The 15,794-nt window shown below is 34.8% G+C and overlaps 1 protein-coding gene across 1 annotated transcript in view; it reads left to right on the plus strand.

The window, feature by feature from the left end:
• The window catches only part of ATRNL1 (attractin like 1), a gene marked incomplete at both ends in the record, with an annotated part of 692,251 nt that overhangs the window by 475,878 nt on the left and 200,579 nt on the right, over window positions 1-15,794 (plus strand). The window contains one exon of the mRNA XM_079717281.1: window positions 1,153-1,260. Within this exon, the coding sequence (XP_079573407.1) occupies window positions 1,153-1,260 (108 nt within the window). The remainder of the gene's footprint in view (window positions 1-1,152; window positions 1,261-15,794) is intronic.

Here is a 15,794-nt window from a genome sequence, read left to right on the forward strand (position 1 = left end):
TACATGAACACTGTTACTGCTGTGTCACAAGCGTTAAAATAAAAATGTTAAATAATAAACTGCCATCAAGCATTGGCTTTTGTTCCTTCGTCATCTGAAAGGGAATTTTATGAATGATGCATCACAGTGCTACATACATTTACATTCAAAGACCAGTTGTTAATGTTTTAAGTTACTTCCACTGAATCTTTAAAAATCTGTGTGAATAATGAAGCCATTCATTGTGTTCAAGGATTTTGCCTTTCTTCAATGATATGATTTTCTTCTCATTTGAAAGAGTATTTAATTACATTGCTCATCCACTTTTAATATTTAATAATAATTTTATTAGCTGTGTAGAATGAGAAGGGCAAGATTTGCAATATCTAGTGCTGGTCATTAATTTTTTCTTATCATGGCTTAATGAATATTATAATTACAAGGAGAGGCAGAAATATAAATTAGCTGGGTACTTGGTTGGGACTTGCTGGTTTATTGGTTTTAGTTTGAGCAAAGCCCAGAAGAGACACAAATAGAAAGAAACAAATATCCGGAAGTGTTTTAGAAGCCCTGGCACACATGCTTTGCAACCTACTAATCATTCCTCATTTAAATAATGAACATTTAAATAATGAACAGAGGCTTTGAATAAGGTTGAAAACACTGACAATAACAATTCCTGCAATTGACAGGGAATCTTGATGACTTACAAGGCTTAGTCTGGGCAGGTATATGTTCCTTTAATCTCTATTAATGCATTTTGACAACTTTTGATTATCTTTTCTTAAACATTTTTACTGTTACTTGCTTTCAGCTAAGACAAAAGCATGAGTTACTCTGAGTGGGAAAACTTGGCATAGCCATCATCATAATAGCACTTTTTACTTAAGTAGCAGCTCTCATCTGAAGTTTTCCAAGTGCTTTTGAGTACATTTCATTAGGCTTGTGGGATGGAGGTCAGGGGAAATGTTCTTTGGAGGCACCATACATTTAAAGCCTCTATGGAAATATAACCCAGGCCATGGGGAGAAAATAATTTTCATTTTTAATGATCTAGATATGAGTATGTGTATTAGATGATTTCTCAATTTTGAATGCCATTTTGTTCAAAATGGAACTAGATATTGTTGAATTTAACATGTTTTAAAACAAGTGATTTTTAACCCCCTCCAGCAACTGCTTCGAGAACGACAGCAGATGGCCAGCCGTCCCTTTGCTTCTGTTGATGTAGCCCTGGAAGTGGGAGCTGAACAAACAGACTTTCTGCGAGGGTCATTAGAGGTAGGAACAGTGGTGCTGAAAGGGGACCGCTGTGATTTGCATATGTATATTACTTCTCTAAGCTGCATCTGCTTGTGAAGCCAGAGTCTGATTATCTAGACTTGACAAGATTCAGCTACATATGTTATGCCATTTTCAAGGCACATAGTTTTAATAGTATGACATGAGCTGTAACAGAAGCCACTGGACAATCTATTAGTCTAGGCAAGAGTGACAGACCGCTCACCTGGCAGCCCTTCCCTGATAAATAGGAGCTGAAGGAATTTAAGACATAGGTATGATGGAAGAGACACAGTGCCTGTATTTAGTCCTTGGAGTGCTCAGTGCCCCTCAGTTAACAATTCACATCATTCTTTATTAACAAAGTTGGCTATAAAAGGTGGGTGGAGATGAGTTGCATTTTAATTACATAGTTTCACTTTTTGAACATTGAGAATTGTAGAATATAATGAATATTTTTTATGATGGCTGTATTAGTATATGCTTTTATTGCAAATGCAGAAATAGAGTATGGTGAAAGAGAAATGATTATGTGCAAGTAAATGTGATATTAGAATCCTGAAGTAATGCGTGAAATTTCTGAAAATAATAACCCCCAAAGAGGAAAAATCCACACATTGTGATTAATGTCTAATCAAAGCATTTTGAGGCATAGTAATTTTATTGTGTGCTGACCTTTTTAATTTATATTTCATATGTGGTAAGATGTTTAAGCAGGGAGATTAAAAAATACTATACAATTGAAATATTTTATTCGCTTTTTAAAAAGTACCCTTTTGTGATTAACTTCATGTTGCTATTTTTAGACTTTGCTTTTCTTTGAGGAAAGCAAGGAATATAAAAATAGATTCCTCCAAAGATCGAAATACAAATATAATTGATTTTGTCCATAGAATTTTTGGTCATTCTGAAAAAAATAAAGTCAGACCTCATGGATGCTATACAAAGGACCAGATTTTAGAGGGCATTTCTCTATGAAATTTTTTTATTAATAGCTTTTGTGTACTTGATTTTTTACTACTCTAGATCACAGGTTGCCATGGAAGCTTAGAACATTAGAAAATTTATAGGTATATCTTCAATTACTTAGGGAGAAGTGCTCTAATTTCTAATTTTACAATAAGTGCTTTGATTTCATTTTGACCCTTAGTTTCAAATAACTTTAGTATGGAACCTTTAACAAATAGAAAACCTGAACTGTTTGAATCTAACTTCCTTTTTCTCCTCACTTGTTTAAAACATTCTCAAATGCTGCTAAAACTCAAGTGAAAAGAGACAAACGAATGTAAACGATACATATGCAGGCCGAGGTAGAAAAGGAATAATCAAAGAACTAGAAAACTCATAAACTTAAGAAACAAATATAATAACTATGTATCATCATAGCTGGTCAGTCGCTGCTTAATAGTGTTCAAGAAAGTGTTCTCAGGTGTTTTTATAACCTTAAATTTATTTTGTAGAGTTTAAAAAGTTCTACCTCTACTTTCTTTTCCCCCATATTTGCCTGGTAGTCCTTCTTTTATTCCTTTATTCCCAACTTCTCTGTACTCTTTTGTTTTACACCTATCCCTTGTAGAAAAGACTGTTAGCTTTTTATTTTCCTGGTCACTCGGTCACTCTGTGTTTCTGTCTTTTGATTGGTAAATTTAATCTGTTTACGTTGACAATAATTACTGGTCTACCAAGGCTCATTTTAGCTACTCTGATGTGTGTGTGTGTGTGTGTGTGTGTGTGTGTGTTGGTCGTCGTTGTTGTTACTGGCCTTGCTTCTTTTTGGTTCTTTTTCACAGCTTCTTTTGGATAAATTGATTTTCTTCTACTAAACTGAGTATTAAATACTCTATTCCTATGTTTCTGGTAGTTATCCCTTACTTACCAAGATTCATAGAAATGACTATTTTTCCCTATCGGTGTCTAAAGCTTATTAATACAAATTCCTTCCCTGCCCATCTCAAACACAGTTATTACTTTAGCATGCTTTCAGCTCTCTCTGTTTCTCCCACCCTGTGTTAATACTGCCTGGAATTTTTGACCCAGATATTATAGGTGCACTTTTTCTGCATCACAGCATATTTAAATAACAATGAACCACCTTTACTCTCCTTTACTTTTTGTGTCTAGTTGCTTGCTCATGCATTTCTTTCACTTGTCACTAAAGTAAATCCTCCAAATATTTTCTTCAAAGAGAAACTTTATGTATTTGAGACCTTAAATACCAATATATTGATCTTGTCCTCACATGTAAATAATAGTTTAATTAGATATAAATTTTTGTTTCAAAGTTGTCTTCAAAACTTTAAAGATATTACTTCATTGTCTCAAGTCTGGTGTCAATTTGATTCTTTGTCCTTTACCAATGAGCTCCATTTTCTTTTTGGAATCTTTCAGAATTTTCTCTTGTTTTTCAGTGTTCTTAAATTTCTCTCTGATATATAAATATGATCCTATTTGGCACTCTATGTACCCTTTAAATCTGCAGACCTGTAACTTTGTACAGTTCTGGCTAATCTTTTTTACTATTTCTTTAAATATTTATTACTCTATTTTCTCTCCTGGAATTCCTATTAGATACTCTTGATCCTTCTTTTACCATCTATATTTCATAGCTTTTCTCTTATTATTTCCACTTTTTAAATCTCTTACTGATGCCTCTGGGAACACTCCTCAACCTGGTATTCCAGTATACAATTTTTTTCTTAGATTGTATCTTTTCTGCTGTTTAACCCATTCATTTACTTCATTTCAACAATTACATATTTTGTTGTTAATACTTGCAAGTGATTTTTCTTCATAACTGCTTGTTTATGGTTCATATTTCTAATACCCTCCCTTACTTTTCTGAAATGAAACCATTTATTATATTTAATTTAAATATTGTTTCATATTTACCATCCTTTAGTATAGACTGTTTCATTTTTCTATTTCTTTCATGGTGCTTACAGTCTTTTTTTCACTCTTATGTTATTCTATTAACACGTATTTTGTCATTAAGATCTACTTAAAAATAGGCATAATATCCTTGACTCTAGATTGTGCTCTTATAGGTAATTTAGAGGTTGGAGGTGAGGAAGCTGCTCATAATGAATAATCTGGGCTCAAGCACTACCACTCATTTGCCACAGGTGTCCCTTTCACTGCAGAGAACTTTCTATCTAGTACTTCTTTCCCAAGCATTATTATCGGATGGTAGCCTCCCTCTGGTATAATTGCCAGGTCAGCAGCTGAAGTGGGGAGAAGTGAATGCTTAGGAGTTGTCCAGCCTCCTGCTAGTGTGGCTGTAGGATCCCTCACCCTAGCAGAGCTCTAGAGCTCCTCCGTCATTAGTTTGCAGCCTTGGGCTGGCACTGGCTTGGTTCTGATGATTTTCTGCCCCACAGCAGGCAGGGTAGGCATCAGTCCACCCAGGACAACGTGGACTCCAGTCCTCTTCTAATACAGGTCACCATTTCCTCCCTACAAGAGTCCTAATCACTTTCAGTCTTTCCTAGTGTTTCTTCAAGACTTTGTATTAACCTCTGAGTGTGTCCTGAGAGTCATCAACCTTCTGATTTCTTATATGTTATCTCTCTGTTTGAACTCAGGGGAGGGACAAGTGCCTCATTCTGGCTTGTCATTTTTTGGCTGCAGGACCGTATGTGCAAGTGCTTTGTATTCCATAAAGCTTTATGTTAATGTTGGTATTATTGTTTTCTCTTTTATTATTATTCAGTTATATGAATAACTGGTGTGCCTCTATTTCTTTTGTATCACTTGTTTTCTAAAACTTAAATTCAAAGCCTCAAAGAAGAAAAATACCTACCTGCATACTCCCATTTAGAAAGCCCTTTTTATCTGGGGATCAGGTTCTACTTATCAATGTATAGTATTGTTAGTTTTTTGGAAACAGCTTTATTAAAATGTAATTCATATACCATACAATTCACCCATTTAAATTGTAAAATTTGATGGGTTTTAGTATATATACAGTTGTGTAACCATCACCAGAAATCAATTTTAGAACATTTTCAAAAATTGATTTCATCTCCAAAAGAAACCCCATTCCCTTTAGCAGTCACCACCCCCTCCCTTTTTTGCCAAGCCTCTCTCTTAGCCCTAATCTGCTTTTTGTCCTTATGAGTTTTCCTCTAGTATATTTTCATTCCATTTCATATAAATGGAATCATGCAATACATAGTCTTTTGTGACTAGCTTCTTTTACTTAGCCTTATAGTTTCAAGTTTCATCCATGTTGTGGCATGTATTGTACTTCATTCTTTTTATTGCCAAATAATATTCGATTTTATCGATATAGCATATTTTGTTTTTGCACTCATCAGTTGATGGACATCTGGAGTGTTTCTACTTTTTGAATATTTTGAAAAATGCTACTATGAATATTTGTGTACAAGTTTTGTTTCCATTTCTTTTGGGTATGTAACGAATAATGGAATTTCTGGGTAATATGGTAATTTTTCATTCCTTGTTGAAAAGACTTTCTTTCTCCATTGAATGATCTTGGGAATCTCATTGAAAATCAATTGATCATAAATGTGAGAATTTATTTCTGTAATCTCAATACTATTCCATTAATCTATAGGACTATCATATGACAGTACAGCACTATTTTGATTTCTATAGTTTCGTAGTAAGTTTTGGGATTAGAAAATGTAAGTCCTCCAACTTTCTTCTTTTTGAAGATTGTTTGGCTCTTCTGGGTCCTTTGAATTTTCACATGACTTTTAGGATAAGTTTGTCAGTTTCTGCAAAGAAGCCTGTTAGTACTTTGATAGGGATTGTGTTGAATCTGTAGATCAATTTAGGAGAACATATAGTATTTTAACATTCACTTTATTAAGGTGGTAGTTTTGTTAATTGAGTGCCTTTATCCTCCATCCTCAAAACCCTAAGTTCAGTACCAGGTTTCCTTCATCTTGATAAATAATTATGATTTCTGATATTTAACGTTCCCTATATTCACATGTCTAATAATCTCAAGTAAATTGACAACTTAGAACTTTTTTTTTTAATTCAGGTTGAAAATACTGTTGTTCAGTAGATTGTTTTTAGATCTTAAATTGTTTACTTCTTCCTGTAAAAGTTAAACATCAGAAGTAAATATCAGCAGCTAATGCTAATTTCTTTCTTTGACATACTTTAGAAAATAATAGAGGTAGAAGCATAAAGTTTAAAATTATATTTTGTTTTCTCCTTTTCTAAGCATTTTGTAATAATTACTACTAAGTAGAAGTTATCTATCTGCTGTATATACACATACATATGTGTACATATACATTTATATGTGAGGTTTATTTTCCATTGTCACAGTACACTGGAAGCTGTTCCAAATTGCTCTTTTTTATGTACATAACTTAGTATGATGTGGTTTATTGATCTGCTTACACAGCAAATTCTGAAGCCTAGGCCTATTCTGAAATAACATTAAGGACTTTATTTAAACCTAGAAAATTAAAGTAATTGTAAAGTTCCTCTGCTGGGTTTTTCTTAAAATTCAGTGATTAAATTCAACACAAAGCCATAAGTAAGCTGGCTATTACTATTCTGTAAATATTCATTGAGTATTCATAATGTGGTAATTTCAGGAGTGGATTCCTTTTAAATTAAATTGGACTCATGTGCCACTCTGAGTTCCAAATCTGTACAGTCAGAGGGAGAATGTAAGATATAATATGAAATTAATTACCTTTCATACATCTGTAGGTAATGGTACTATACACCAGAATGTCCTATTCTATGAAGTAGATGTGTTCCTGAAAATTTTGTATATAAGTTAATTATATTTTTTAATGAATGAGGAGTATCACGCTTCACAAGAACTTTGTATAAACCCTAGGTGTAAAACTCTTTATGAGTAAAAAAAAAAAAATTATAGTATGAATAATCCCCCTATAAATTATGTTTAAAAATCTGAATCATTGTATTTTTCTAAATTATTCTGACAAAATACATTATTAAAATTTAATAAATGCACTTAGAATGTAAATTTATATATAAACACAATTTATTAGTTGGATTTAAACTTGTTTTTAAAAGAGGGTTATTTTTAGGACTTCACTGGAGGTCCAGTGGTTAAGACTCCATGCTTCCACTGCAGTGGGCACGGGGCTCCATCCCTGGTCAAGGAACTAAGGTCCCACATACTGCACAGCACGGCAGAAAAAAAAAAGGGTTATTTTTGTGGTGACCTTGCGACCTATATAGTATATATTTATCAGTTTCTTCCACCAAGTAATAGCATGATAATGTATGGTAACTCTTTAACAGATTTTTATGGAATGTTCCATATATGTCAGGCACTGTTCTAATAAACACTTGAGAAACATCAGAAAACGAAACAAAGAACCCTGTCCTCATGGAGTTTATTTTCTAACAAGGAAAGTAAGTTATTTAATATGTTAAGAGGTGGTAAGTACAATGGAACAGGAAAAAATAAAGCAGGATAAGGGTTTGGGGAGTGCTTTGTGGAGGTGGGGAGAGTGTGCTCTATTGAATAGGGTGGTGGTCAGGGTGACCTCATTGAGAAGGTGAGAGCTGAGCAAGGCTTGAAAGAGGTGAAGGAGTTAACCAGGCAGCAGATTCCTAGGGAAAAGTGTTCCAGGCTAAGGCAATGGCTAGAGCAGGGGCCCTAAGGTGGTCATGCCGGGCAAGTTCATGGAACAGCAGGCATAGGGTGGGGGCAGGTGCAGGAGGAGGCAGATGATATAGGGCCTTGTAGACCTTTGTAAGGATCTTGACTTTCAATCCTAAGTGAAGGGGAGAGAACCAATTGCAGGCTTTTGAGAGAGGACTGACGTAATCTGTTTCTAGAAAGATCACTCTGCCTTTTGGGTTGAGAATAGTTTGAAAGGTGATATTGTATAGTTTCCTGAGAAGCAGACGGTAAGACAAGGAATTGGTTCATTTGAAGAATATGCTGGTAGGGAAATGGAGCCATGAGAAAGGGAATGGAAAGCAGTCAGTACCACTATGGACAACTAGGGCCTAATCCCATCGGGGAGACTCTGGGAGTCAGGGTAAAATGCACGTCAGACTACAGACACCAGGACAGTTCCTCACCTCCCTCCAACCACTGGTTGAGGGCCACTTCCCAGAAGGCCAGAGGAAGCCCTCAGGCAAAGAAATGAGGGCTTTGGCATTGGAAGTTAGTGGAAAACTGACATGGTAACTGGGCAGCCGGGGCATGGGGGGGAGTGTAAATCAACCCAAAGTTTCTGCTACTAGGGCAAGAATAGAGGGAGAGAAACTTGTTCCGAGGCTACTGTAGGAATCCAGGCAAGGGATAATGGTGGTTAGAGGCTAGACCAGGGTCATAGCAGTAAAAGTGATGAGAAGTGGTCAGATTCTGGACTTCACTTTTAAAGTCATTGTGAATATAGCGTTCTCATTTTGAAAGCCTTTGTGTTTGTAAAATCCAAATAGAATATAAGACAGGATTTTCTCTCTTTAACTGGCACTGTAATAGCTCTAAAACTTCTGAGGCTGCTGTACTTACTCATTGAGAGGAATAGTCACATTCTCTTGTAGTAAACCCTCTCAAACAACAAAACATATGCTTCTCCTAGGTAACTGATAGCAACCATGAGAAAATGAGGTAAAAGAACCTAGAGCCCCTTAAGTGACTTAGATTGACTAGGCTTGTTAGATCTGGTGTCACATGAAAAGTATAGCATACAGTTTGATCACAAACAAGTTAATTTATAGCCCATTATGTTGAAATGATGATGATGTGAAGAAAGTACATTCCCCGGGCTTCCCTGGTGGCGCAGTGGTTGAGAGTCCGCCTGTCGATGCCTGGGACACAGGTTCGTGCCCCGGTCCGGGAAGATCCCACATGCCGCGGAGCGGCTGGGCCCGTGAGCCATGGCCGTTGAGCCTGCGCGTCCGGAGCCTGTGCTCTGCAATGGGAGAGGCCACAGCAGTGAGAGGCCTGCATACCGAAAAAAAAAAAAAAAAAAAAAAAGAATGTACATTCCCTGTTCATGGGTATTTGGGGGAAGAGTAGTGGTAGGAAGGAAGGAGGGAGGGAGTTGGCAGTTTTATAAACTTATATGAGTCCTCAATTGTCATTGACAGTTTTTGCTGGGATATTATTCTTTGTTTCTATTTTTATTTTTAATTTTTTTAGCCAATTATTCTTCTACCTCTAATATTGAAAAACTGGAAACCACTTTAATGGCCAAAACTAAAGGATTTGTTAGTTAATTTATTATATTTTACAAAATGGTATATACATTGTGATCTAATTTTTGATAAACATTGGAAAGGATCTGGTCTAATAGATTCTTAATAATAGTTGTATCTAGGTGGGTAGTATATATGAGTTATTCTTTTTGCATATCTGTATTGTCCTTTCTGTAATGGCATGCATGGCTTTTTTTTAACAGGAAAAAATAAAACCAACAATAGAGTGAAAATATAAAATGTGAAAGTTTTTTCCCTTAAGTTTTAGACACTTATATTGACTGCATATTTGGGGGCTTGAAATCTTGCCAGGTATTTAACATGAATGTTTTCAATCATCATTTCTGTTTTAGGGAACAAAAACTCTTATGCATATTGTACATATTCTGGACTGCCCTGTTAACCTTTTTACTCATCATAATTAATTTATCCACATTTCAATTTTTGAAAATGTAGGTGACCATTGGGTTATATTCTACAAAATTAGTGCTTAGGTGTTCACCAAGCATGTGCTAGAGAGTGCTTTCCAAACAATAGAGATGAGGACTTATATGCCAAGGTAAGGAGCTTCAACTTGAGCTTCATAGGTCATGGGAACAAGTGAAGTGCTTAAATTGAGTTTAAGATACTATTTTTCAAAATTTATTTACATGTACTGTCTCAATCTCATGTGAACCTAGGTCAATCTTATAAAACCCGAAGCAGATTTTGTTTGTCCTATTTACTATTGAAGAAACTGAGGCTCTGTGAGCTTAAGACCCATGGTGAAGATCACAGTTCAGTCACCAGTAGAGCAAGAGCAGGGTTCGTATCTCAGATTGGCCCAAGAAATTTCTTTTTCACAGAATTCTTAAATATTCTGATTTTAGTTCAAATTGAGAATACATTTATCTGGAATATTTTTTCTTGTAAAGCTATTTATAAGCATAGAATTACCTAACATTTATGTAGATGCTCATATAGTCATGAGTAATTGAGACAGTTCAGCCTAGTACACTACATAAGAAAAAAGGTGACGGGCACATTGTTTAAATCAAGGCCAGGCACAGTGAGCATCTCTCATGTTAAGAGCATTGTTGGCTTTGCTCCCAGAGCAGCGTGAGCCCAGTTCTCTGCTGATGGGTACAGCCAGTGGCCCCTCTGGCATTTCACTCCTGGCCTGGCATCTTCATGGACAGTAGTTTCAATGGTTGGACTGAGGATTTCCTGGGTTTCTTATTTTTCAGAGATTTATAGCTGTCTTGTGATACTTAATATTTTAATTATTTTATTAACATTTATTATCAATGTTCTGATTATAAAAATAATAAATCCTCATTGTAGAAAAAATGCAGAAATAATCAAAATTAAAATATTCCATTCATAAATATCTATTGCCAGAACTTTTATTTCCTTCCCGAAATATTTTCCTCTTGCATATATGTATTTTTACAGAATCGAAAGTATATTCTATATGTGGTTTTGCATTCTGTTTTTCTCACCAAGTAGTATAATAAGAACATTTTGCACTTCTAAGTTTGATTTTAAAATGCCATGTTGTTTTGTAGTATAACATAATTTATTTGGCTGTTTTATTTCAATTAGTTTGATTCTAATTTCACACTATTATAAATAAGGCTTTAATTAATGTTCATACATAACTCTTGATCCTAACCTATAAAAGGTAAACTGCTAGATCAAAAATTATGACCTTTCATGGATCTTGAGATATATTGCTTACTTACTTTCCAGAAATGTTCTTTTTCAAACTACCTTTAACAAAGAATGAGAATTCCTGTTTTCCTGCATCTTTGTCAAAAATGATTTTTAAAGCATTTAAAAAACAATTTTGATAATTTGAAATATGAAATGTTATATTCTCCTTCAGATTTCTTATTATTAGCAAAATCAAATATTTTCATATTGTCTTTAACCATCTGTATTTCTCCTAGTTCATTTTATTGGCTATTATTCCCATGTCCTCTTCTATTTAATAGCATTTACTGATAGTAATCTGATTACACAAGAAATTCTATATTACTCACAGAAAACTTGGAAATGATTCATAGCTTATTCAGTATATTTCTTCATCCTTCTGTTGGAACATTTTTTGCTTCTTATTTATAAATCACATATATTAAATGTTTGTAATTTTCTGTTACAGATATTTCCCTTCTGGATATTGCTATTAAAATGTTATATTTTCTCTATTTTTTTCTACTAATCAAACTGGTTTAATAATATTTTCAGACATTACTTTTGCTTTCTATTTATCCTGAATTTTTAATTATTTTTCCTTCTTTGCTGGCCTTCTCTTGAATCGAAGATTTTTAAAAATCAATATTTCCTTTTCTCCTCAACTGATATGCATATTATACACTCTTTCTCCTCTTTTGGTGATTACTCTTAAAATTCTAGCAGGCATAGTTTCAGTCTGAAAATAATGAGCTCTTCCCAAACAATAAAAGGTCCTAAAAACAATTTAAATCTTGTTTTCATTTTATATGTCACAGTTATCTTATTTGTAGTTCTATGAGTTTTGTCACCCCTTGAATTAAACATTAGTATTGTTGCTGTTTTACACGATCAATATGTGTTTAAATTTTCCTATATAGTCACTATTTTCTTAGCTCACTGTTCTTTGCATTCAGAGCTTCCTTCTGAAATGTTTCCATCTTCCTATTATTAATCTTTAGAAATTGCTTTGGCACATGTCTTCTGATAACAGACTCTTAGCTTGCGTCCCACTGCCTGCCTCTTCAGTTTCACTCAAGCCTTGGAGCATCCCCATTGCTTGCAATCTAAGAAATGTTTTGGAAATACACATTATCAAGCATCCAGTTTCTTTGCAATAGGAGTGCCATACTCAAACATTTTGTTTATATGAAAATTGTTCTGGCTTTTGACTTCCACTGTTGCAGCTGAGAAATCTTCTGACAGTATAATTGTAATCCTTTTGTAGCAAATCTAGCTTTTCTTACCAATGACTTAAAATCTCTTTGTCTTTGGTGTTCTGCAGTTTTACCATGATATTCCTAAGCATAAATTTATTTGTATTTATCCCTCTTGGAAGATTTTGTGTTTTCTAGGTCTGAGGATTCAAAGTCTTTGTTTACTACTAAAAATTCTCAGTTATTATCCATTTATCCATTTGAGTTTTACTCTCCTCCATTTTCTGTGTTCTCCTAAGATTCTGATTAGATGGATGTCAGATCTTCTCATTCTACCTTCAAAATCTCTTAATCTCTCAGTTTAGTGTTTTCCATCTCCTCTTTCTGTGTTTCTTCTGGCTTATTTCTTCAGAGCCTTGTTACAGTTCACTACTTCTTTGTTCAGTAGTATATAATCTGTCTACCGTAGCCACTAGATATCTTTCAACACATATTTTTTTCATTTTTAAAAGTTCTGTTTGGTTCTTTTCAAATCTGCTTAGCAGTTTCCGAAAGTCTCTTCTTGCTCGCTAGTTTTTATTCCCTCACATTTTATTCCAAACATATTTTTTAAAATTTTATATCCAGTCATTTTAATACCTGAAATCCTTGGGAATCTAAATCTATCAATTTCTTTCTGTGGGCTTTCATTCACTGTGGCTTATTTCCTGGTGTGTTTAGTGATCCTTATGAGCTCCCATTTGTTTTGATCTTAATCTGTGGTTTTCTAGAGCCCTAAATATAGAATGCTGTTCTCCAAAGAGGATTGCTTCTGCTAGAAACCAAGACCTGCCATTATTCTTTAACCATTTCTTCCAGGGTCCCTGGCAAAGTGCAGGGATCTCAAGTTCAGCTTTCTTGCCTTGTAAGTTACTTATATCAGCTTTTATCCTCAGGGCAGCTCTGCTTTCATGTTTGCTTGCTGCTCCCTGCTCCCCTTTCCAGTTTTAGCTGGTTGCCTTGGAACATTCCCTAACTGCAATGCTTTAAAAAGAATTTGGTTATTTTGTAGTGAGAGGACCCTGCTTAAATTATAGTTTGTCTTCAATAGCAGCTCAGTTTTCCTGGGTGCAGGTTCTCTTCTTTTTGGATTGATGTTCTTCTCCTGGCATTTACTTGTTATATTCATTATCACCACTTTGAGATTCCAGTATTGGCAACCTCTGAGGGGGTGGAAGGCAACAGGGGTGGGAGGGTTCTCTCTACTTGTAAATGGTTAGTGGTATAGGAACAGTCAAGCCACCAATTTCCTACTGATCTTTTTGTACTCCCTAAGGCTCAGGAACAAGGAGGACTCGGAATACCTATTATGTTTTTTCTTAGCTTCTTAGGGACCAGAGAGCCCAAGGATACTCTGTTAGGGATTATACTGACCTTCCTCTTGGTATTTACAGAGCTCTCTGGACCATGTCTCTATAAAATTCATACCCTGGGTCTTGATGCTAATTTCTGTGCACTTCCCCAGTTCAAAGAGGGTAGCGCTCGGCAGGAGTTCCCTCAACCAGAGCTTTTACAGGACCCAAGCCCTGTTTGCACATAACTACCCATAGACCACAGGAGCCGTTTGCCTCAAAGAAGGTGATTTTCAGTTGGTAGTAGAGAGAAGTAGACTGTTAAGGTCACATCTTCTCACATTCCTCATAACAAATGCTTTAGAAGACAAAAGGCTTTCTTATTTTAAGAAAATTATTTAGAAAAAATTGGAGATTTTTATAGGCACATTTTTGGTTCTTGAAGTAGGGAAGGATGTGGATTCCCCAGGTGCATTTAGAATTTTCTTTATCTTTCTTTTAAAATTATAAAAACACTTCTCTTCACCAAGACCGTTTAGCAGAAAATGTTTTCAAAAAATTTTTTAGAAATATAAGATTTGGAATTATAACAGAATTATAATGTATTTCATGATTGAATGGAGCATGAATTAAAAATTAAAGATGATTGATTCTTCAGAATTAACATGATAAGAATAGGACCCATTAACATGGGATGAATATAATATAATACTTAAATTACTGGAATCTGCATGGTTCTAAATTGATATAATCAGAAGTCACAATATGTTTAGGCATGAGAAAAGTCATCTGTTTATATTCTTAATACCTAGCTTTATAAATGCCGTAGATTAACTGTACTTGTAAGTAAAGTACTGCTAGCATCTTTCATTCAGAATTCAGTGAGTTCAAAGCTAAAGATATGTATTTATATTTTTTATGCACTTTCAAATTTATGGAAGTTTTCATTGAGCTATTAAAACTTTATGGTTATCTTATCTTAAATCACTTAAAATGAATATAAACTATGATGCAGAAGAAAATAAAGATGAAAATAAACAACAACAAAAACGTAAGCCCAGTTTCACCTCACGGTGTCTGATATGATAAACAGAAACATTTACAAGTACAAAAGGCTTATAACCCTGGTCACCTATATTCATATTGGCTGTCATTCAGCAGAATGATACTTTACTTAAGGATACTGTCATATCATAGTTGAAAAAATACTAGCATAAATTTTCTTTTTTTTTTTTTTTTTTGGTGGTACACGGGCCTCTCACTGTTGTGGCCTCTCCTGTTGCGGAGCACAGGCTCCGGACGCGCAGGCTCAGCGGCCATGGCTCACGGGCCCAGCCGCTCCGCGGCATGTGGGATCTTCCCGGACCAGGGCACGAACCCGTGTCCCCTGCATCGGCAGGCGGACTCTCAACCACTGCACCACCAGGGAAGCCCTAAATTATTGTAAAATAGCAGTCTTGCAGGTAAGAAGTGGCTTTGTAAAGTAGGCTACAATATCATTTATTGGAAAGTCATAAATACAGTTTAGCAATTCTTGAGTGCAGTGTTCCAGCTCTGAGTAAAAAAGACTGAATTTCCATCCCCACTCCCCATCCTTATCCTTTACCTACTCTCAGGTAAAACAGATAGTTTTGGACCCATCCAAAAAAAATGTGGGCAGATTATATCTGCTGCAACCAAGAACACACAGTATTCAAGGGTATTTTTGAATACTGTCAAACACTTTCAACACTCATTCCTTGTATATATGTTAAAATATTAATGTTTAATATATTAACATAAAACTAATATTAATATCTTAATTAGTACTGGTTACTCAGTAACAATAACAAAGAGCTAGCTATATTTTTGGCTCATTTTTCTAACTTTTTAGATTGTCTTGAGGAATTTGTTGTGTGTCTGATTGTGTACAGTTTTATTTTCTGATTTTTGTTTAAATATTTTATTAGGCTGTAGTTCCCTATGGCAGTTGTTATTACACTAAAGTTATGCCTCTATTTAATATATTTTCTGCTTACATTTCATGTAAAATCAGTTACTAATTTAATTTATATTTCTTCTTTCTTTCCATTACATGCATTAGTAGATAATCTGATCAAGTTCATATCCTCAATGGAATAACTGACTTTAAGAATTCTATAAAATGCTGTTAAAT

The sequence above is a fragment of the Hyperoodon ampullatus genome (genome assembly GCF_949752795.1).
Source record: "Hyperoodon ampullatus genome assembly, chromosome: 1".
NCBI lineage: Eukaryota > Metazoa > Chordata > Mammalia > Artiodactyla > Ziphiidae > Hyperoodon > Hyperoodon ampullatus.